The sequence below is a fragment of the Rhinoderma darwinii genome, chromosome 6, assembly GCF_050947455.1.
Source record: "Rhinoderma darwinii isolate aRhiDar2 chromosome 6, aRhiDar2.hap1, whole genome shotgun sequence".
Classification (NCBI taxonomy): domain Eukaryota; kingdom Metazoa; phylum Chordata; class Amphibia; order Anura; family Rhinodermatidae; genus Rhinoderma; species Rhinoderma darwinii.
The window spans coordinates 44687721-44709189 of record NC_134692.1 but is presented as its reverse complement, the minus strand read 5'-3'; the positions used below and the strand labels follow the sequence as shown (position 1 = coordinate 44709189).

Here is a 21469-nt window from a genome sequence, read left to right as displayed (position 1 = left end):
TGGAGCGGATGGAAAGTACCATCGCTTAAGCACTTTTAGGCGTTGTTGACAGTGCAGCTTTTGTGCATGTTAAGAATAATTAGATTGACCTAGAAGACACATTCAACTTCTTTCATCAAATGAAGTACAGACAAGAAATCAAGCAAATAACCTTTTTTTTTTTTTTAAATATGCAGTGAAAAAAATGCTGAATTCCAATTGCGATCAACAACTCCATATTTGTCTGCAAAAGACTCTTTGGGCTGTGAAAATCCGCTCGTAACTTTTTTTTTTTTTTTTTTTTTCCTGTTTCTCCCGATTAGAGAGAAATTACCATTGAGAAATTATTAAACTTAAAGGGGCTTTCTGTTTTAGAAAACCCATTTTCAAATTCCCTTTTAGGGAATTCTGAATTGATAGACAGTTCCCTCATTCAGGACCTTCTTCTTTAAGGGCCCATGCACAAGAAAGTGTTTTTGCGGCCGCAATTCACCCGCAAATCTGCGGGTGAATTGCGGTCCTATTCATTTCTCTGGGCCCATGCACACGACTGTGGTTTCCACGGTCCGTGCATTGCCCGGGAGCCTGGACCGCAAAAAGATAGGACATGTCTTATTACGGCCATATTTTACGGTCCAGGCTCATTGAAATGAATGTGTGTACACGGCCCGTGAGGTGACACACCGCGGCTGTCCGAGCCGCAAATCACGGGCTGTGCACACCACTACGGTCGTGTGCATGTACCCTAAGGCCCTATGCACACGACCGTATATTCCATCCACAAATACGGACCCATTTATTTCTATTGGCCACGGACACCTTTCAATATTTTTACATGATGGGTGTCCGTGCTGAAAAAATTCTAGAACCTGTCCTATTCTGTCCATATGATCAACTTATTTATTGTATGGAGATAACCCGTTTGTTTTTTTTCTCCCACAAGGCACCAGTTTTCTTCATCATGGACTTCACTAGGGCCCTGTTGAATCACTTCTAGCAGTTCCTAGGCACTACAACATCTTTTTTCCATAAAAGTTCACACAAAACATCCATTTGAAAAGCTTCATACTAGTTTCTGTTAGCAATTGGTGCATTTAAATATTTCAATTCACATTTGTTTATTATTTTTATTATTTTATGTTTCTTTTAAAGATGCGCTGTATATCGTGAGCTATATTGTTATGGTGATCACCTTTCTTACATTCCCTAAGACTGCATTATGTGGCAGATGGAAAAGCGGTTACTAAAATTGTATTTATTTTTAGCAAAATTGCATTAGTAAAGGACTACATCCTCGCCCACTGCTGATCGCACTTGTCACAGTGTTTTTTTTTTCTGTACTCCTTTACTTTCCTTGTCATTATGGGTCAGTTAGTTTGCCAGTGCTACACTTATTCTTGGAGCTGGTTTTCCCAGAAACATCTTAATGAGTTATTAGTCTTCATACTAAATGTTTCAAGCTTTCCTTGTGTGCACAAAGTTGAATTATTAAAGTTGGACAGCGCCCGGTTACAGTTTCCTCACGTGAGTGTGATGACCTCGTTCACAAGTATCCACTTTACATCTCTGCAATAAATAATATACAGAACTCTGCAGAATGGCATGTCTTACACTGTGCCGGCTCCGTCCCCAGCGTACGGCTCCTTTAATATTGCATGCTTAAATTGTTCCATCCATCCTCAGTCCATGTTTTTCTATTTTTACCTTGAATTTATGGTACAGATTAAAAAGCATAAGTAAAGCCCGGAGATGCAATAAATTGAAACCCCCAGTGCGTTCCCTAGGTTTTAATATTATGTTGGAACAGAAACAAGTCTCAAATGATAAAAACTCATGAAATGTTAATGTCATAAACTTTTCTATTGGAATGTGTGCTTATTAAAAGGCTGCTTAATGCAGATATCCAGTCTTGGCATACTCCTAATGATTAAACCCTCCACCCACCTCTCCAGTAAGTGAAACTGTGCTTTTGATTGGCCTTCTGTTGCCACTGTCGCTTTAAATACAGCTTTCTATAAGATGCCTGTGAGCAGTTAGGAGAGCGGGCTGGAGTTTGTGGGTGCTGTTTGTCATTTCCGCAGTCCTTGAGAAAAGGACATGTTGGCCACGCTTAAATGGTTATTCCCATCTTTTAAAGCATAAGTAACATGCCATCGCTTTGTGATTGGTGAGAGTCTGACGTCTGGGTCCCCCACTGATCTGGAAAATGAAGGGGCCACAGTGCTGATTTAGCGCTGCGTACCCGGCACTGTTTTATTTTAGAAATCTGTTTTGCTGTCCCTTCATTCCCAGAAGTCGGACCCGTACCGATCATAAAGTGATGGAATATCCTGGCGAATGAGAATAACCCTGTAATCACTGCAAATGGATGTACAATTATGTCCTAAATGCGGTTTTCTTGCCGCAATAGGACGTAATGGTACGTCCAGTGGATGGCATGGACACTGGAGCCTCTGCCCATGCCATGAACAACGGGTGCCGGCTGTAATGTACAGCAGACGTCCTGGTGAAACAGATCCTGGCTGTTTAACCCTTTATGTGCCACGGTCAATCACTTTGTCAGCCCATTGGCGCACCAAAATGACATTGCGAGGTCCCAATGTGTTTCCATGGCAGCCGGGGCCCTGACAAATGACCCCAGGTCTTATAGAGACAAAATAATCTGAAAAAAAAAACTAACACAATGGCAGAATTGCTGGTTTTTTTTTCCCCATTTCCCCTCTGTAAAAAAAAATATTAAGTCAAACAATAAATTATATGTACCCCAAAATGGTGGCAAAAAAGGCCAGCCCCAACACGGCTATGTCAATATAAAAATAAAAAAGGTTATTTTAATTTAGCAAAATTATTGGGAGATACATACAACAAAGGATTAAACATTTTTTGGGGAATTATAAATAGTAAGGCATGAAATACTGGACCGCTATCCCAGGCGTCATTCAGATAGGCAGATTGTACCTGGTGTAAGGAGGGGGTTGGGGGTGTTCTGGTTGTTACATCCTGAATATTGACTGTTAAACATGGTCCTGTATATGTTGCATTTCAAGTATTTGCATGCGTAAAGTTTCCTGGCATGGTTTCATATTTGAGATGCTTTTTAACCTTAGTGGATTTGTGAATTCTGTGTTCCCATCAAACTGTAAATGGTTTTAGTTTAGTATTGTACACTCCATTGCTTGAAATGTGGAATGTATTACAGCACATGTATAGCGGACACATGGTGCACGGAGTATGGGAACGATGGAAACCGTGACATCTCTGATTCACAAAGTAATTGCTTCCTCTTTTCTTGATGACCTCCACTTCTGCCTGTCTTGTTTTGTCATTTTTGGCGCCTTGCCTAAATATGTGCTTATAATATTACATATCTAGCAATGTTTACACATTAAAGTCACATTGAGCAGTTATTGAAGACCGTGAAGAATTGTCAGTGTTTTAGAAAATAGCATCATTTCATATTCTAAAGTGAATAATTATTTGCTTGAACCAGAAAACCTGTTTAGACCTAATTTTCACCCCCCTTTTTTTCTTTGTTTTAACGCATGTAAATCAAACCCCCTATGCATTTCAAATGTCTTCGATAGCGGTTTTTTTAGATTCGTTTTTAGTGGAGTTTTTATATTTAGTGTTATTTTGCAAATTCGTTTTTGAGGTCCTGTAGAGAGGTCTATAACCGTTATGTGTCAGGAGGCTGATCTACAACCTCCTTTGTTATAACTATGATAGTTTTAATGTCTTGTCATCAGTAATTAGTGACAGTTGTTTCTGTATCCCCTCTGTGGGGAACCTGTTTGGTACAGTCCATAAATCAGGAAGTGAAGAGGCTTACTCTACTCTACATTAACTGCTGTAGATTTTATCAGGTCTGAGTGAGGTCACATGACCCAACTCAAGAGAAGAATTCAGATAGAAAGGAATAACTAAATAAGGTAAGAATCGCTGAGTATATATATATATTGGGGGAATAGTTACCTAATGATAGAAAAAAGAAAAAAACTTGGAGTGCTTCTTTAAAAACGTAATCTACAAACAAACACAGGGGTCCTAGTGCCTGAATGGGCCAAAGGTCCTATACATGGCGCGAGCACACACACACACACACACACACACACACACACACACACACACACACACACACACACACACACACACCTGCTCGCTTTGTAATAAATTTTGCCAGCACAGAAGTGGTTAGTACAATATAAGGCTCTGTTCACATTTGCGTTGGAGGCTTTGTTAGAGGCCTCCGTCTGCAGATTCTGCAGAGATTACCGGAACCATTCGCGCTGCATGCTGCTCTATTGTTTTCAGTAAAACCATGGCCACCTTGACAGAAAGCCAATGGAACCCATTCAAGTCAATGGGTTCCATCAGCCACCGGAACCATCACTTCCAGTTTTCCCTTGTTTTGCTCCTCTATCGGAGCAGAACAATGGAAAGACCCAATGCAGGTGTGAACATGGCCTAAGGGTTCTGTCTTATTCAAATACATTTTGTTTTCTTATTTTATTATTATTCCATATTACATAGTTGTTTTATAAGCTATACTTTTCAAACTATTTTAAAATCTTTTATTTTTTTTTTCAAGAATTTTATAATTTTCCTCTAATCACACCTTCCATGGCCTATCAAATGTTTATAATATATTTGTCCCTTGGTAGTATGATTATTGATTCAGTTGTAGCGCTGTTCTTTGTTGATATTTTTAGCACTACAGATTGTGTAGCAACAACACTGCTGTCTGTGTTTCCTAGAAGAAACCTTTGCGACGTTTCAGAAACTTTTATATCTTATATTGTATAACAAAAAAGTGTTAAATTACAATTGATTGCTCTCTTGCTACTATCCTCACATTGTAATGTTTATTTCAATCATTGAGGGAATACATCTGTTAATGCAGGGTCACACTTCCAATCCCTAGTTTGTATGCAGCGCTGCCGTGAATTAGGGACAAGCTGAGATACTCCTCCAGCAAATGCTGTATGCTGAAATATTGCTATTCGTACAGTTTTCAAGTTGGGAGGTCAAGGTAGTAGAAATTGGAAAAGCGCCCTCCTAGCATTCCACTTATTAGAAATATCTTGCAGCCACTTTTCATTTGTATCTGCGAATTGTCTGACTGTATGCTTGGCTTGGCTTTTTAGATATAATTTGCAGTTTGTATGTCTCTTGTTAGTCCTTTGAAAACAATCCTGTCAGAGCTCACAGGCTGCTCTGTCTGACGGCTGCATGGAATAGGTAATGACGTGCCGAGAGGATCACTGTCCTTTATTACAAGCGTTTCATTATTTAAATGCCGGCCCACAGACTCGCTTCTCGGGTGTAGCGAGTCCAGAGGGTGGTCTTTCCACCATCATTTGATTTGTACTTTTTTATGGTTCCCTGTCGGTCTCTTCTCCTTTCTGCTAAACGACTGATGGGGTTCACAGAGGTGGAGAGTTTGTGGCGGGCCAATTTTTATATCCATGATGTACAGTAAAAAAATAGTGTAGTACCGTGTTATCCAGAAATAATTATGCAATGTAAAAATATTTTTGTTTAAAAAAGACAGAAGTATTGTAGGTATGATACCTTTATTGGCTAACGAGAAAAAATATTTCAGAGCACACAGGCTCCTTCTTCAGGCAAGTTTACAAATGAATGACTTAGAAAAGAGCACAACATTTAGATGTTACACAAAGACCATTCGTACATGAGGTGATACATTATTAAGATAAGCCGGGGCAATAAAACTGAGGTTATAGGGGTGATGACTTAGGAGTTAAGGGATTTGGGGTCAGTCTAATGGGGGATGCGACGTCCGTCCATGTAATGGCTCATAAATCCAGGCGTTCGATTGCGGCCTTGTGTCAATGACTGGAATGTTATCGGCTTGAATTCCCAAATTTTTCTATGATGTCACTTCATGTGAGTTGGTGGGGGACATCTATTAGGTACAATTGTGTTGTTTTTTTTTTTTTTCATAGGCCTCTTTTAAAGGGGTTATCCAAATTATTAAAATTGATGGCCTAACCTTAGGATAGGCCATTAATGTTAGATCGTGGGGGGCCCGACTGTCGGCCCTTTCTTTCTTTTTTTTTCTTTGTGTTTTCAATGCATTTTTTCCCTCCGATACTTCAAAGAAAATGGCACTATACTGCATTGTATAAACATGATAAAAATGTAGCAACGCTTATGATATGTAAACCAGCCTTCAAAAAGTTTTACGACAATAGCAATATTATTTATTGGTAATTTAAAAATATGCTGTAAATCAGGGGCAGACATACCATTGGTGCAACCTGTGCAGCTGCACGGGTCCCACTGTCACCTTATAGCAGCCGTCTTCTGTCTGTTAGTTTGCATGTAAATGCATAAGATTAAGAATTTTATGGCTCACAATTACAGATGGATTGTTATAGAGACATAAGCGGGCGACTTATGATTAAATATTGGAGAGCAAGGGGCTTCATACTGTTCTTGCACATGACCCCGCAGCTGTCTGTGTCCGCCCCTGCTGTAAATATATATATACATATACACACACACACACACACACACCGAGAGCAAATGATGCTTTAAAACTTTCATAAGCATATAAAGATGAGCCTACATCACTGCCTCACCAGTTGTTTTGTTCTCTTGCAGAGGTAGCAGAACTTGAAGCAAACCTGCCATGTAAGTACGCATATTCTTCTTCCTTATATGTGTGTAGAGTGGTATAATGTGGCTTATAATTGTTATAATAGTTGGTTAAAAAAAAATAAAAATAAAAAATGCTGCAACACGGTCGCAGCCATGTCACTTCTTTCCTACTGTATAGTTTGAGGTCATGTATGGACAGTGACTTCAGGAGATTTTCCAGGACCAGTCCCTGAGCGACGTTTTAACTGTAGGCCATATAGTGGGATACGTTTGGGCCTTTAAACGTGATATGAATGGGACCTAACTTCTTACATTATTAAAATCTAATTGGTATTTATAATACCATAAACAAATTAAAAAAATAACTTGTGGGCCAAATAACAAATACTTCGTCCATTTACTTGCACCATGTCTGTATAGGTTTATTAGTTATTTTTATATACATTATCAGTGTCTGTGGCAGGATAGTGATATCACTGTAGGTAATTCAATCATGCAGCAGTTATGGTTGTATAATATCTGAGCACGTAATCTTCAGAGTATATTCTATTACAGTTCCTGTATAAATGATATTACTTTTTCCTATTAGGCACCTGCAAAGTGAATTTCTCTGACCCCAACAAGCTGCATTACTTCCAACTGTCTGTGAGCCCAGGTAATCTGCCAGTGGTTTGCATATCCTCTGTCTTTGACATGGGTGATTCTGAGGTTAAGGTGTGTGTGTGTGTGTGTGTGTGTGTGTGTGTGTGTGTGTGTGTGTGTGTGCGCGCGCGCGCGCCAACACTGTACCTGACCATTATATGACTTGTATTCTGCATTTATCCCCAGTTTTCCCCTTTTGCATTCTGTATTTGTCAGTTTTCCCTGTTTTCTGCTCTAGAAGGGGTAAAGACTTACTACTATGATGTGTTCCGTACACTGCACACAGATAAAAGAGGCATTTTTTTTTTTAATACGACTTCTTCCAAAGTTTCTTATCACCGCTTTTACTATTGATTTGTGGGGGGTTACAATAGCCATGCTGAGAGAATTCACTCGGGTAAATTTTAGCTGTTCATTTCAATATTATTCTTTATTTTATTTGAGTTGTCCTAAAAATATCTAAAAATTCTTATCAGCTGATTATTGCAGTAAAAACAAACAGTTTTTTGTTGGATTCTACTTGCCTTTAACCGGTTGCCGAGTAATGACGAGTAAGTTAGTCATAAGCGGCTGGACGATGCGCATCAGGACGAGCGAACGATGCATGCGATCAGGAGCAGGGCAACGGCTGTAATACATAGCCGCAGCCTCGTTCTAACGGCAGACATCAGAGAGACCTCTGACTTCCGCCTTTAACCCCTTAAATGTTGTGATCAGCGCTGATCACAGCAATCCAAGGGAAAGAGTGTGGGGGATCCCACTTTGATTGTGTCACCGGAAAGCCATGGTGATAAATTTGGCACCGTTTCTGCCTGTCTGGTCTACTTTTATACTGTTTATTTTTAAGACCGTATTAATAAATCTCCCCCAGTGTGTTTCAATTCCTCACCATTTTCAAGATATTTGTTTGCTTTCAGGGAATGAGTGCACTCATGTTTACATTCAGAGGCAGCAAACAGTACATAGTGGATATAACTAGATCTAGTCTAGTCAATGGTCTGACCCAATAAGTCTCATATAAGCGTGTCAAGGGCCTCAGGTAGTTGATCGCCAGCAGGAGTATGACTGTAATACATAGCTGCGACCAGTACACTTTCAGTGCCGCAATCAAACCCGATCACGACACTGTACAATGTGGGGACCCCCCTTGTAGCCGTGATATAAAGTAATATAAAGCTCAAATACTTGGTATCCTCATAACCATCACAACATGTACTGTTAATATGTACACATTTTTTTTTAGGTCAGTGACGAACAACTTAAAAAAAACACATGATAGAAATTAGGGATTATTATAATATTTTTCTTTGGCTTTGGCCACCGAAATTTGAATAAACACAAATAAAATGTTAACATCTGTCACCCAATATGATAGGTGTAAAAACGACTTGTCCTGCAAAAAACAAGATCCTGTATTGGAAATAAGTTTTGTTTCAGAATTCCGGGTCCTAAATACCAAATATGACTTAGTTCTTTAGGGGTTAAGTGTGTATATTGTTTGTATACATATTTCTGTGTATAAATATACATGTATGTGTGTAGTACAATTGTTTTTATTTTTTTTTTTCCTAACCATGAGTGGCTACATAAGCACAAGGCCTGGATGACAACACATTGATGTGTCTGTCACCAGGTTCTAGGCAGAACTGCCTGTATATATCGGGTATCTGCAAAAGAAATGTGATATGAGACTCGGTGCGCTGGAGCGTGTCATTGGCATCTGTGTAACCGCCGCATCCTTACCCTTTCTGTCCTCCTATTACGAACATCAGATTTTTCTTCTAGACGTTTCCCGCACAAGCCTAAATATGAAATAAAATATCAGTTATTAACCGATAAATGTGTGACGCTTTATTCACTGTATTCTTTGTTTCTATTTAGAACATAGTCCCTGCTATAACAATAGTAACAATTTTGTATTAAGAAGAAAATGTATCAGTATGGGGGTTTCTTTTTTTTTTAAACTGTTTTTCGTAAGCTTTTAATAGAACAAAAAGGGGAACAAACATCAAAAATAAGCTACATGTCATCTCAGTTGTTAAGAACTGAAAGAACTTTGTTAGTCGTAAAACCAGGCAGATCATGACATTAATACAATGAGAGCAAAGAGATATGTCCCAGCTCGTGTCTCTGTGATACCTTGTTATGGGATACAAAACACTTTGGAAACCACATGCTAAATATCAAGTAGGTATACAATAGCATCAGGGAAGGGGGGAATGAGGAGGAGGATGTGCGAGTCACAAGTTTTTAAGCGAGAAAGCTCCTAAAGTAATATGCTGACGTTGGCAACACAACCAAAGGTCATTCATATAATCGGTGTGGGTTCTTTTATAAAGGCAAGAATAGCATAGTTTGCAGGGCCATATTATAAGTCCATAGGATCCGTTGAAATCTGTTTGCATACCTTAACTGTCTCTATTTAGGAGAAAGGAGAAACTGATCCAGCGCTGATGGAATTATAAAAGGGAACATCAGGTCCCATGTTTATTTGGAAAAAATCTTAAAATCGGGAGGGAGACGCAGTCCCAAGGCACAAAGTAGGAATAGATGGGGTAGATGCCCTAAGCCTACGCGTTTCGAACGCGGTCTGCGTTCTTAGTCATGGCAGGACTAAGAACGCAGACCGCGTTCGAAACGCGTAGGCTTAGGGCATCTACCCCATCTATTCCTACTTTTTGCCTTGGGACTGCGTCTCCCTCCCGATTTTAAGATTTTTTCCAAATAAACATGGGACCTGATGTTCCCTTTTAAAATTCCATCAGCGCTGGATCAGTTTCTCCTTTCTCCTGCTATACATGCCGCGGGCCGTCGCGGGGATCCGTGTGACGCTGCTTGAAGACGCAGACCGGTGAGCTGGAGGTTTCTCCCTGTTTCTATGTCTCTATTTTGATCAGAAGCCATGACACTAGTGTGAACTGAGCCTAATACATACATCTTTCTTCTGTGTAACCTATTTACAGTATATATGTGTACGGCTTTATTCATATGACCAAGTGTCAAATCGGCCGTGCAAAACGTCCGTATTTAACAGCCGATTTGCACCTGTGCGGGACCCGTTTTCATTGATACCTCATAGACTTAAGTCTATCGAGGGACAATGGGCAAAAATAGGACATGTCCTATTCTTTCCCGGGCCGTTCACACGGTCCGTTAAAAAAAAAAAAAACGGCCGTGTGTATAGCCCCATAAAGCAGCATTGATTTTAATGCAGCCGTGTGATGGCCGTTAAAAAAACGTCCGTCACCTGGCCGATTATTCCTGTCATGTGAAGAAGGCCTTATTTATTTGCTTATTTTGTAATTCAATTTTTGAATACCCTAAAATTAAAATGGTTACTACAATTGCATAGTATAATTAGTTAATTCCCCTCAGTACTCTGCAATCTGTAATATTACTTTTCCTTGTTAAAACATTTTTATAAATCAAGAAATGTTTTTTAAAGTGAGTGTCCATCATTTATCACCGTATAATATTTAGGTCCAAGATTCTGTGCTGGTTAATTTCTTTAGTATACCTTTATTGTAGGCTGAGCTCAGTTTTTGTGATGCAGAGCTCTATATCCCATGCATAGACATAGAATTAAATAGTAAAACTGTTTGGCTATGGTCCCACGGGTTAGATACGCTGCATAAAAGTACGCAGCCTGTCCGACCTGGAACCCGCAGGGAATTCCGCTCGCAAACCACACCAAATATTAGTGCAGTTTTTCGGGCATAATCTCTGGTCATGGCGATGCGTCCCTCTGTTCTTCGTGCAGTCCAGTCTTCTGAGAAGATGGTTTAGCCCATGTGACAGCTTGTGATTGGCTGCAGCAGTCACATGGAATGAAATGTCATTCCAGGAGGCCGGCCTGGACAGAGAACAAAATAAATTGTCGCTGTGACAACAGGCGGGGGTAAATATTGGCTTTTTAATTCTAAACAAAAAAAGGTTTTTTGTTTTTTTCTCATTTGCAGTTTATGCGGTGCAATGGCAGCGTTTCCGCCGCAGAGGTCGCAACTTGGTTATTTGTTGCGGGGTTTACATCTCCTTTGAATTCAATGGGGAAAACCTACAACAGAAGAGCGACGAATTCTCTGCATAAATTGACATACTGCGAATTTAAAATCCGACCCACAGGTCAATTTATGAACCATTTTTTTCTGCAGCGTGTGCGTGAGATTTGTTCAAATATTACTCACTTGGCTGCTACTGTAAATGCTGCAGAATTTCCGCACAGAATTTCGTTGCGTAAATTCCGCAGTGCTTACGCTACGTGGGAACCTGGCCTTTTAGTATCAAATTCTCAAAATAGCTTCATTCCATTTCCACGTATGTAGATAACATGCAGGCACTATTTCACCCAAAAAAAAACTACTTACCGATCGTCGCTTTCATGTCGTGCGCCGTTTGTTTACATCTATTTCATGTCTTCTTTGTTTACTCGGCTTCCTTCTGAGACCATGTTTCCCTCTATGCCTTGCACGCTCTAAGGATTGTGCATTATTCTCCTCTCTTTAGTTCATCTGTATCTTCAACCCTCGCCCCAGCCGACAAGTTGCCCTGTCCAGCGATTCCAAAATCCATTCGAACAACCATGGTAAAATAAAGTCTCTCCCCAAATTTTCCGACCCTTCCCTGGGTTTTTCCCTGACTTTTTCAAGTTTTTGCATCCTTCCTCTAGTTCTTGTATGTCTCCCCGCTCTGAACCGCCATCATCCTGCCCCGTCCAGTGACTCCCTAAGCAGTTACTCCAAAATGCATCACACCATCCACTTTATAATAAAGTCGTCCCCCTCCTGTTTTCCAAACACAGCACAATTAATGAAGCTTTCATATGTCATACAGTAAACAGCTGGGAATCGCACTGTGAAAGGTGATGGGAAGCGTGAATGTGCGTGCACGGCTGGGGAGCGAAATATCACTAGTAACAGCCCGTTTACCGGGCTAGGACTATAGGGTCCTAGACCATGTGATTGGTATATGTCACATAGCTGTGGATGATGAAAAAAATATGAAGTCATCTGACGAGCAGAGAATGGAGACAATTTAGGATATGTAAGTAAATTAGAGTATATAATTAGGGACTTTATAAACCTTTAACTCTGACAACACTTTTTATGCTCCCTCTAGTGGTGGCTGCTAGCAGTAAGAATATTGTCATTTATCTTTGTATATGCAGGAGATTTTGGAGTTCTGTATCAGAAATAAAGGAGATGCGATCTCTATTAAGAAATGAATCCACAAAGGCTTTTGGAGATATGTAGAGGGTGGTGTTGTATAGATCTAATGCATCAGACTGTACATAGGCTGCACACTACATTGGTTAATGTGAAAGGAGGCGTCTGAATTCCCTGCGTGCAGTAACGTCCTCCCTCAATCCTCACCTGCATTATACATGTATTTTTTAGATGTAATTGTTTCATTGGTCTGCAATGAGCAAGATCGTTCCACTTTAGGGATTAGAACGGGGTATTCATTAAAGAGAATATCCACTTTTGCCGCAGGAAACTATCAGTTTTCATATCGATGCCTCAATCAACACCAACATCATGTAGAGGTTGAATTATTTGCTAATTGCTCTCATCTTCCCGCACAGCACATGCTGAGAGCTTTGGGAATTCAGGACATGCTTGCGTTTGTAGCTCAATGCCACCAGCGCTGAACCACACTGCTGGTGATGCAGGCAATTTATGCTAACACGACCGGAAAAATCTATTGTCCACGGACTACTTCCCCTATATTTACTCGATATAGGAATGCCACAGAATCCTTCCGCAAAATATAGGATGCGTCCTATCTTTTGCATTTTACGGACCGTTCTCCCATACTTTATAATGAGAGCACGGCTTGTAAATGCGGTCGGCCGTGCACATAATTACAGACCGTGATTACGGGCACGGTCGTGTGCATGAGGCCTTAATCCTTGGAAAGGTCAGCTGTATTGGGGCTCTATAATAAAACAGCTGTACCCCAATAATGTACCTAGTTCACAGGAGCTGGCCGTAACCACATGGATGTTTGACCAATACAACAATCAATATCAATAATTGGGTTATAATTTTTTGGTATGCAGGTTATCAATAATTTATATGTACTTTACGTTAGTATAAAAACTAGCAATTGTGTGGTAATATCCATTCTTTGTAATTTGTGGTTTGGTTTATCGATGACCTTATATTGAGAGCTAAATTAATATATTTGTGCAGTTCAGGCACCATAGGTGCTACTTTTATATGCTGTCTGGCTGCCAAGACTTTGATTTGCCAAAGCGATGCTTGAGATTGTTGGGATATGTGACGAGATGATAAATTTCAAGATTAATATTTCAGACACCTGATATTTAGTTAGCTCGGTTACAGTCATGATTCTTTTTGTCCATGGTTTATTTGTAATGATGCTACGTGCCCTGTAGGAGGCACTATAAACACACTGTTTCTATATTTGGGTGATGCTGTTTTCATCCTTGAATAGAAGAATAGGTTTTGCAGCAAGCAGCTACTTCAGAATTCCGCTTTACACACTGATTTACATATGAAATATATTTGTTGATGCAAGTGATTTTGTAACGTAAATTCTGATCTTTTTTTACCACTTTTTGTTTAATTATTTTTGCTAGTTCTTGAGTTGTTTTACACAGTGCTCTTTAACACGGAGCATTCAGGAAAACTACAGGAGTCCCAAACCACCCTCCGGTTCAACAGCAGAAGAAGAAATCAAATAATAAAAACGTACCTGGGAGTCCCTGCTGCCAACCTCTTCCACCCAAGTGTCTAGGACCAAAGTAGCATAAGCTTTACTAGCTCTTGTATTCTAGAAGTGACAACACTGGATCCATATAAGAGTATGATTATTCTGTGACGTCACCTGTAAGCTGCGTCAGCCATTGCTCTTAGAGACATTTTATATCCGGCATTGCTGGCAAGCGCACCGCTCCCCACAAGAGACCATTAGACCCTTGGAACAACTTTTCAAATCACAGATCATTCTTTGGCGGTCTGAAAAGTAATTCCGTGCCTAAATACTGACAGTACGCTAATATTCCGACGGCAATGCAAGTTAACATGGGGTATTTTATACAGGCTCAGGAAAATATCTGTATGGAATAAATAAACACGGATTGAATAAATACACAGCATGTTCATTATTACCGAATGCTGAAAAGGCTAACCGTGTGCAAATCCGCTAGCCAATCAAAATCCAAGTGTACGGATCCATTGCCAATTTGACTATGGCAAATCCATGCCGTGTAAGCATGGCCTAAAGCAGTGTTTCTCAACTCCAGAGCCCAGTTTTAACATGTAATGTTTTTAGGATTTCCTTAGTATGGCACAGGTGAGAGATATTGTCAATACATCAGAAATTGTTCTCTCTATGGGATATCCTCAAGTCATGACCTTAGAGTATGCTCACACAGGTTCGATTTGCTTTGGATAACTCCTTGGCAAATCAGACCAAGATTCTGCTGAGGGAATTCCGTCCGAAAGTCCACACCAAATAGTATTTGATTTGGTAAAGATTTGTAGCCTGATTTGCTGCTGCGGATGAACAGCAGAGGGGGAAAAAAAGACTATACTCACCTCCCCTGTTCTCCATTTTGACGCGTCCCTGCTCCCCATCTGGTCTCTGTGCTGCCGGCCTCTTGACATTGTTTTGTCCCATGATCGGCTGCAGCGGTCACATGGTACAAAAAAATTATCCCAGGAGGCCGATACACAGAACCCAGCATTGGGAGTAGTGAGGCATAGCTATGGGAGACCAGGGGAGATAAGTATGACCTTTTTTTTTTTTTTTTTAAAGTGGAACTATGTGTTTTTCCCCCTAATTGCGACTTTTGTGGCGATTTCGCAGCTTTTCCACAGAAAAAAATCGCATTTGCCATTTGCTGCAGATTTTCAGGTCACCACTGAACTTAAGGGTATTTTCATTTGGCTTATTTTCAGCCGTTTTTCGGGCCGTAAACGCCCCGAAAAAACTGCTAGGAAAACGGAAGCTGAACGCCTCCAAATCATCTGCCCATTGATTTCAATGGGAAAAACTGCGTTTCGTTCAAACGGGGCAGTATTTTACGAGACCGTTTAAAAAAGTGGCATGTAAAAAACCGCCCCGTAAAAAGTGCATGTCATTTCTTGAGCCGTTTTTGGAGCAGTTTTTCATTGTGTCAATAGAAAAACAGCTCCAAAAACGGCCTAAAAAAAAGCCTCAAAAAACGTTTGATGCTTAAAAAAACATCTAAAAATCAGAGGCTGTTTTTCCTCAAACAGCTCTGTATTTTACAGCCGGTTTTCATTTTGCGTGTAAACATACTCTTATAGGGAAATGCCGCTACAAATATGCAACCAATATTTTCGTTTTGGTCCGCAATTTCATGTCCATTTACGCTACGGATTAAAAAAAACTGCTCTGCAGGTCAATTTCTGGACGGAAATGATCCGCAGCCTGTGGATGAGATTTTTAAAAACGTATCCACTTTTCTGCTACTGTAATATTCTGCGGATTTTCCACCTACAAATCCGGATGAAAAATCTGCAGCAATTACTCTGCGTGAAAGTAGTCATGGTTCTTTGAAGTCTAGAGTTGAAAAATGCTGAGCTAAATGATTGTTGTTTTTTTTTTTTTTTCCTTATAATTAACAGATTAGTGACCTTGTGTGGTCAGAAATCTCTGCTGATCACCAATTCTCCAGTGTTATTAATAGACAACTGGGCATTGTAAAGGCCAATCAGCATCATACACTTCTCTCCATTCATGGCCATTTTGTATTCACTGCACAGCGTGATCTCGCGAGATACATACACCCACATTAACTTTACTGAAGTGTCTTGAGAGTGAATGGACATTGCCTCCAGCCAGGACGTGATGTCTATTCACACTCCCGACACTTTGGTAAAGTTTCTGTGAATGACAGCCCAGCGTGATCTCGCGAGATCATGCTGTGCTGTGTGAATAAGGCCCACAGTAACTTTACCGAAGTGTCGGGAGTGTGAATAGACATCGCGTCCTGGCTGGAGGCAATGTCTATTCACTCTAAAGACACTTCAGTAAAGTTAATGGGGGTGTATGTGACAGCACAGGGTAATCTCACGGGATCACGCTGTGCAGTGGATACAAATGGACATGAATGGAGAGAAGTGTATGAGTCTGATAGGTCAGCGTCATACACTGCTCTTTACAACGCCCAGTTGGTAAAAAGGTAAAAAACGCCCAGCTGTCTATTAAGAAACTAATTAGCATAAATCTAAAATTGCTCATAACTTGCTCAAAATTGATCGTTTTTCAAAATAAAAACCGCTGTTATCTAAATTACAGCGCCGATCAGATTATGTAGGAGATAGGGCATTTATAATGTGGTGACAGAGCCTCTTTAAGGGTACATCATCAATTGAAGATCCTGGAAAACCAGTGTAAGGCCCAATGAACACGACCGTAGTTTTGTCCACCCGTAAATACGGGTCCTTGGTCACACGTATTCGACCCGTATTGCACCAGTATTTATGGACCTGTGCCCGTAAATACGTGTCCGGTGTCGCCCGTATTCCACCCGTATTTACGGGCACGTTTTCGCTGCAAAATTGCACTGCACTAATCGGCAGCCCCTTCTCTCTATCAGTGCAGGATAGAGAGAAGGGACAGCCCTTTCCGCAGAAAAAGTAAAAGAAATTCATACTTACCCGGCCGTTGTCTTGGTGACGCGTCCCTCTCTTGACATCCAGTCCGACCTCCCTGAATGACGCGGCAGTCCATGTGACCGCTGCAGCCTGTGATTGGCTGCAGCGGTCACATGGGCTGAAACGTCATCCCAGGAGGCAGGACTGGAGGAAGAAGATGGGAGTTCTGGGTAAGTATGAACGTCTCCTTTTTTTTTTTTATTTTACAGGTTGCTCTATATTGTGATCGGAAGTCACTGTCCAGGGTGCTGAAACAGTTACTGCCGATCGTTTAACTCTTTCAGCACCCTGGACAGTGACTATTTACTGACGTCGCCTAGCAACGCTCCCGTAATTACGGGTGCACACACCTAGTCACCCGTAATTACGGGAGCCCCATAGACTTCTAAGGGCCTGCCCGTGCCGTAATTACTGGCTGAAATAGGACATGTTCTATATTTTTCAACGGCACGGGCACCTTCCCGTAAGCATACGGGGAGGTACCCGTGGCCAATAGAAGTCCATGGGCCCGTAAAAACGTGCCGTAAATACGGGCGTTTTTACGTTCGTGTGCATGGGGCCTAAAGCTTTACAATAGGATCAACTTATGTGTACCTATCATAAAAAAAAAATCTAAATCCCTCGTTAGACTACCGTAGATGTAAATTAACCCTTTCTATGCAGCAACAATTTTCACACTTTTATCTTACACAAAACCTGAAATATAAATTTTAATCATATTATACCACCAAGCCTGTTATACTGTATTTACTGAAAGTAGACACATTACACATTGTAAAAATGCACTTTACACTCATGGGCACCTTTGTGCAATTTTGCATTAAAGAAGAATGTTGTGTAAAGAATGCATTAACAGTCAATAATAACGTAGCGCCTGAGACGCACACCACCTCATAAAAGTACAAGGTGTACAGCTTAATTGTTTATACTTTTTTTTTTTCTGCTATCATTTTTTTATTTACGTTTCTTACAAAGAACTAACAGTAGTACAACAGGTACATACTTGAGGTAAAGCACAAACTCTTCAGCAATAGTTACAAAGCAGGGATAAATATATAGATTTCATCAAGCATAAAGAAGACAACTTTTATGGGATCTTGTTCTATGAGGTGGTGAGGCTTGTTGCCATATGGCTGAGCTATTGTTGCTAATTGACAATTACAGTTTACAGTAATAGTTCTTATGCACACGACCATAAGGGTTTTTTCTGTCCGCAAATACGGATCTGACTGCTATAGATACACATCCGTAGCTGCCCGCAATTGCTAAATCGCCCATAGACTTCTATGGGCAAGTCCGTGCTGCAACTGTGGACAAGATTAGGACATGTTCTATGTTTTGCCGATCATTTCTACGGCCCGGTAACTTTTCAGTATAACCCGTTCTACTGCTAATGTCTCCTTATGGAAATTTCATAGTTGTATTTTGGATATTATGCACATATTTCCAATGAGTGTGGCAAGAATTGATCCGTTTTGTTTTTTTGACAGGATCAACAGCGCAGTCGACTACGCTATTGTTTCCACCAAAAAGAAATCATTAGCAACGGAAGCATCTATTGTTTCAGTTTCCCTTTCCGTTGATGGGTACCCCTGACGGAAAGTTCTGACGGAATCCGTCAACGGAACCTAATGCTGATGTGAACAGGCCCTTACTAACTAGAAAGAGTGTCCATATACTTGTAGCCATATAATGTATCTGAAGTTTGCAAGATCCCTTTAAAAATAATTAAGCGAAATAAAGCAATCTGGATTCAACAATATTGTATATCCTGCTACAAGTCCTTGTAACTTCACACCAGATGGATCTCTTTTCAGAGTAATCACCAGATGCCGGATGCAGATACAAGTGTTAGGGCTTAAGGCACAAGCTGTGTCAGATATGTTTGTCCCGCTTGCTAATTTTATCCACAGTATCATTTAGCGGATTATATTTTATATGTGGAGGACACTTCTTTCTGGACATCCATTGCTAGGTTTGATTGCAAAGGAAATAGATTTTTCCACACGGTATCGCCTTTGTTGCTTTCGAAAACTAGATTCATTTTAGGTTTCTGCAGAATATTATAGGGATCACAACACCAGGTTTCTTATCATTTACATATTTACATTACTGCCCAAAGTACTGTGACAATATCGGTAATAGGTAGGGGGATGTAAGGGAAAAATTTAACTTATGTAATCTAAGGTCTGCAGAAAGCGGTGTATAGGCCCCTACGGGAACTGTAATGTCTTTCATTATCGGTGGTCAGTCGGTTATGCTTTCATTCATGTTAATGTTGAAGCATGTGCACTCTCTTCAAGATTCTTAAATGTATTCTACTCAGGCCTCCGCAGCCAATCTGTATTGATGCCGGGCCCTCACAAGTGAATAATTACTACAGTGTAGTGCCCATTTTACTTACGCAGCAGCGCCAACAAATACCACCATGCAGCGCACACAACACCCTCTAAGGGTAATTGCACACAGGGCGGACACGCTACATAAAAGTACGCAGCGTAACCGTTCTGGAAGCCGCAGGGGATTCCACCTGAAAAAACTCCCAAAATTGTGGTGCAGTTTTTCGGGCGGAATCTCTGTTGCGGAAATACTGATAGAAAAATAAAAAAAGGATCAGAATTACCGCGTTCTCTGTTGTCCTTGCAATCTGGCCTCCTGGGATGACGCTGCAGCCTTTGATAAGCTCCAGCAGTCACATGGGATGAAACGTCATACCAGGAGGCCGGGCAGCACTCAGAACAGTGGAACACGTCGCTATGACGGTGCTGAGAGTAAGTATGAACTTTTTTTTAAATTATTTTTAAACAAGAAGAAAAAGCTTTTTTTCATCCTGATTTGCGATTTTTTTGCAGCGGAGTTACAGCTTTTCCGCCGCCTAAGTTGCAACATTTGCCTATTTGTTGTGGGTTTTCCCTCCCATTGAATTCAATGGGGAAAACCTGCAACAGAAGAGCAGTGATTTCGCAGCATAAATGACATGATGCGGATTTAAAAAAAGGCACCACGGGTGAATATATGAACGGTTTCTCAGCAGATTTTTTCCGCTGTGTGTGAATGGGATTTGTTCAAATCTAATCCTCTCTGCTACTACTGTGATACGCTTTGTATTTTCCGCAATTAAATCTGTTGTGGAAAATCCAAATTGTTTATGCTGTGTGTGTCCCTGCCCTGACTACACCAAATACCAGAGTGCAGCACAATATACCTTCACGTCTCTAAACAAACACCATATTGCAGCACAACATACCTCCCTGGCAGCTCCAAATAAATACCAGAGTGCAGCACAAAATACCTCCCCAATAGCATCACCTACCACAATGCAGCACAAAATACCTCCCCTATAGCATCACCTACCACAATGCAGCACAAAATACTTCCCTATAGCATCACCTACCACAATGCAGCACAAAATACCTCCCCTATAGCATCACCTACCACAATGCAGCACAAAATACCTCCCCTATAGCATCACCTACCATAATGCAGCACAAAATACCTCCCCTATAGCATCACCTACCACAATGCAGCACAAAATACCTCCCTAATAGCATCACCTACCACAATGCAGCACAAAATACCTCCCTAATAGCATCACCTTCCATAATGCAGCACAAAATACCTCCCGAATTGCATCACCTACCACAATTCAGCAGAAAATATCTCCCTAGAAGTGGCAAACGAATACCAAAGTGCAGCGTAAAAATACCCCAATACCACCATGTACCATAATGCAGCAAAAAGTGCACTCCAGTAGCCCCAGAATAGTGAAGCAGAAAATATATCCAAGCAGTGCCATCTGTATAAAGGGCAGCATACAGAAAAATCGATTTTACATGCTCAGGAAGGCTTCTCTCCAGGAGATGTTGACGTGGCTGGCTGAACTCTGAAGGCTTGGGTAAGAAAAAGGGGCCGGAGCTTACTGAAAGAGCCCCGGGCAGGCTATCGTATGGGCTTACCTTCGCCTCGATCACTGTGCCACTAACAGAAATTACTTATTCTGATTGGAAAGAGAGAGGGATGAACCACTACACTACCAACATCGTGGGGGTGACTATAGTACTGCTGTATTGATTTCAGTGCCTTTCCCGATTAAGGCTTAGTCACTATGACTCTAAGCGCCGACATGGTAGTGAAATTTGCTGCCAGAATCAATTAGCAGTACTACATGGCTAAGTTCTTGCTTTGTGCAAGTCCCCGGCACTCGCGTGGATCAGCGACTTGCCAGTGAGGCGCTTCAAATTTTTATAAGCGCTGCTCTAATGCATTACATCACCAGACAATGAATTGCCATGTAGCACACTACTGATTTATACATACACCGATGAGTCAAAACATTAAAGCCACCTGCCTAATATTGTGTAAGCCACCCTTGTGCTGCCAAAACAGCACTAACCCGTCAAAACATTTGACTCTCTGATGGTGTCCTGTGGTATCTGGCTCCACGTAGTTAGCAGCAGATCCGATAAGTCCTGTAAGTTGTGAGGTGGAGCCTCCATGGTTCGGACTTGTTTTCCTAGCTTATCCTACAGATGCTCGATCGGATTTAGATCTTGGGAATTTGGAGAAGTCAACAC

At 40.9% G+C, this 21469-nt stretch overlaps 1 protein-coding gene across 5 annotated transcripts in view; it reads left to right on the top strand.

Annotated features, from left to right (window-relative positions):
• The window catches only part of UBE2F (ubiquitin conjugating enzyme E2 F (putative)), a 167970-nt gene that overhangs the window by 14927 nt on the left and 131574 nt on the right, over nt 1-21469 (top strand). For all 5 annotated transcript variants that reach the window (XM_075829626.1, XM_075829625.1, XM_075829628.1 and 2 more), the window contains exons 3-4: nt 6607-6636; nt 7193-7258. In XM_075829626.1, the coding sequence (XP_075685741.1) occupies nt 6607-6636; nt 7193-7258 (96 nt within the window). The remainder of the gene's footprint in view (nt 1-6606; nt 6637-7192; nt 7259-21469) is intronic.